Raw genomic sequence first — 3,035 nt, forward strand, 5'->3', positions numbered from 1 at the left:
TCAAAGATGGATGACTAAAACAACTCCACACAACCATAAAATATTATTTGTTTGCTTGTGCGTTACTTTTCAGAGCAACATTTCCATAAAATAACGACGTGCTTCTGAAGATCTGTACTCATTTCTGCCTCGTAATATCGCACGGAAAAAAGTACACGAAAAATGGCATGATTGCAGAGATTAAAATTAAACAAAAGTGATAGCGATGAAAGCTTTATGCGAGAAACTTAGAAAGGCCGTAAACACAAGCGATGGGAATTGATTGAAATTAAATACGTCAGATAACAATCACGGCAGTCTGTCTTCTTACTACAGAAATGTGCAAATTAAAATGCGCATGGAAACATGACAAATAAAAAAAAGACCATGCGATAATATGCGTAGAAAATTAGCAGCCTACTCAACCTGATGTATAATTGTAGGCTTTTTTTAAATCAAGGCGCTGGGAGGTCTTTTTAATAGGCACAAAATTTTCATATTCTTGTTGTCATAAGAAAGAACATTTTGGTAAATAACGTCCATTTGCTATTTAAATAAACATTGTCTCATTAATGCCCATCTCGCTGAAAAGAAAATCAAAACTGTAGGGCAATATCTCATAGTTTTTCGGGCTCAGGAAGTTTCGATTCTTTCAATTAAGGAATTACGAAAGCGACAAAGATCGAGAGGTGGAGAAGCAAGAGCCACCGTAAAAAAATAAGAGCTGAAAAGCCAAGATTTCCGTATTGTGGCAGCGTTCTTGGTCATAGATCTCGACAAGATGAGCTGTCCGCGTTCACGGTGTGTGAATAAACCTCGTGTCCTTGCTGCTCTCCTGGCGGCGTCATGCGCTTCTCCTTTTGCCGTCGGTTGCAAAACCAAACGCGCACCACCTCCTTCTCCAGCTGCAGGCTGTCCGCCAGCGACGAGATCTCCTGCGCCGCTGGTTTGGGACACTTCAAGAAGTGGGTTTCGAGCACACCCTTGACGCTCACCTCAATCGACGTCCGTTTTTTGCGCTTCCTGCCCTGTGCGGCGATCTTATCGATGCTACTCGGGCTTCCTGTGGACGAGTCGGCCTCTTCGAGCCACTTGTTCAGCAGCGGTTTGAGCTTGCACATATTTTTAAAACTGAGCTGCAGCGCTTCGAAGCGACAGATCGTGGTCTGCGAGAACACATTGCCGTAAAGCGTGCCGAGTGCCAGCCCGACGTCAGCCTGCGTGAAGCCAAGTTTGATCCGGCGCTGTTTGAACTGTTTGGCAAACTGCTCCAGCTCGTCCGATGTCGGTGTCTCCTCATCCGAGTGGTCGAGGCAGTGGTGCACTCCCAGCTCACCGGGCTCGGGTGTCTCACGTAGTCCGGGATGCAAACTCTGGGTCGGTGCAGAGCTCGATGGTGGTGGCGGCGGCGTTAAACCACCGTGCATGCCGTTAACTGAGAAACCAGTCTGGGAGTAGATATTGATGGATGGCGAGTTGTGAGACGCGGGCGTGCCCCATGAGCCCGCATGATGATTCGTGTGCGGGGAGTGGTGCGCCACATGCGCCGTTGATCGGTGATGGATGATTGCCCCAAGCTGAAGGTCTTCCCGTAATGGCTTTACGTCCTGCTGCTCAAGCGACGTAGACCAAGGGCTGCCGTCGGCTAAGCTGCTCACCCACTGATGCCCGATCGGGTGTCCATTGCTCTGCACGCCCTGCAGGTAGTCGCTTTGGATCAGTTTCTGGTGGTTTCGGAAAGGGCTCCCCCCTTGTTGCATGACCGAGGCGTCCGGGTGGACCATGGAAGTCGAGCTGAGAATGCTGTAGGGATTCGATGCAGCTGTGGCCATTGCTTACCAGTGATCCCCCCTACTAGTTATAATGTGACTAAGGGAGTAGTTTCAGCCTTTGACATCTCCCAGACTCTGGAGCCAAAGCGACAGGCTGTGAAATGAATGGCAGCCGCAATGACCAATCGAAACGAAGCTCACCACCTTGTTGGTGTGTCACAGTCGCCAGTGAAATGGGAGGCCTTATACAGTAAATCCCTATACCCAAGTATTTATGGAGTAAAACAATACACAACAGGAAGCGATTCTATGCATTTGCTATTTTTGCAGTCTAATATGTAGACAATATATACGGTAGGATCCCCTCTTTTTTAGGCGCTGTTCAATGACAGGAACTTGTTAACGGATGGCTCCGTTTCTATACAATTTACGCTTCCACTTTTGGTCAAATGAATAAGTTTTAAGCATTTCAATATAGATGAAATTTGTCTACGAAAGATGTAAATGAATAAATAGCAAGTGTCTTATTTGTGCCTAAACACACACGTGTGCGCTTGTTTGTGTTGGTTGTGTGTGTGTGTGTGTGTGTGTGTGTGTGTGTGTGTGTGTGTGTGTGTGTGTGTGTGTGTGTCTGTGTGTGTGTTTAAAAGCGTAGGGTCTATTCCCAGTGTACTCCTAAAATATGCTCTGTGGTTCATGACAACACTGAAAAATCTTGCACATAGGTCTTTAAGAATCTCGACAGGTGTTCATTGAGTTTTAAAAATACGCCTCTGCATATTTCAGACGTTACATAGCTCCGTAATTATATTTCCCATTAGAAGTCCCCTTATTGGTTTGAAATTCCATTAAATATATTGCAAGAGCTCCCAGGTTAAGCTTGATTTAAATTTGCATACATTTTCATACATTTAGCAGAAATAAAAGAAGGCTACCAGCCACCAGAAAGTCATTAAAGACTGCAGTTTGTCTAAGGAGAGAGAACAGGAGGAAATATTGAGGAAGCTAACTACTCTTAACAGGTGAGCTTTTCGCACTCTTACAAACACATCCTGTAGATGGCTTACATACATTTGCATGTCAGTATATCCTACGGAGGGGATGTGTTTTACCCAATAAACTTGCACCATATTATTTATATTTTACTGTAAATAAAAAATAAGGGCGTATTAAATTAAAAAGGACAGTTTTTTAATTCAACACAGTTTACTGTTTCTTTCTTTGAGAAGTCCGTACAATTTGTGTTATAATGGTAGTCACAGAATCTTTGATTTTATTAGGCAT

At 44.6% G+C, this 3,035-nt stretch overlaps 1 protein-coding gene across 1 annotated transcript; it reads right to left on the minus strand.

Moving 5' to 3' along the window:
* Window positions 1-244: 244 nt before the first annotated feature.
* Window positions 245-1,815, minus strand: LOC132855988 (POU domain, class 3, transcription factor 4-like). The gene has a single exon (XM_060885316.1). It carries the CDS (start codon window positions 1,809-1,811, stop codon window positions 744-746), a length of 1,068 nt encoding a protein of 355 aa, XP_060741299.1. The 5' UTR covers window positions 1,812-1,815; the 3' UTR covers window positions 245-743.
* Between the last annotated feature and the right edge of the window lie 1,220 nt (window positions 1,816-3,035).

The sequence above is a fragment of the Tachysurus vachellii genome, chromosome 13 (genome assembly GCF_030014155.1).
Source record: "Tachysurus vachellii isolate PV-2020 chromosome 13, HZAU_Pvac_v1, whole genome shotgun sequence".
NCBI classification, from domain to species: domain Eukaryota; kingdom Metazoa; phylum Chordata; class Actinopteri; order Siluriformes; family Bagridae; genus Tachysurus; species Tachysurus vachellii.

Bases quoted from the DNA above. Each gene is read 5' to 3' on its own strand.
- LOC132855988 (XM_060885316.1), bottom strand. From the start codon at position 1,811: ATGGCCACAGCTGCATCGAATCCCTACAGCATTCTCAGCTCGACTTCC.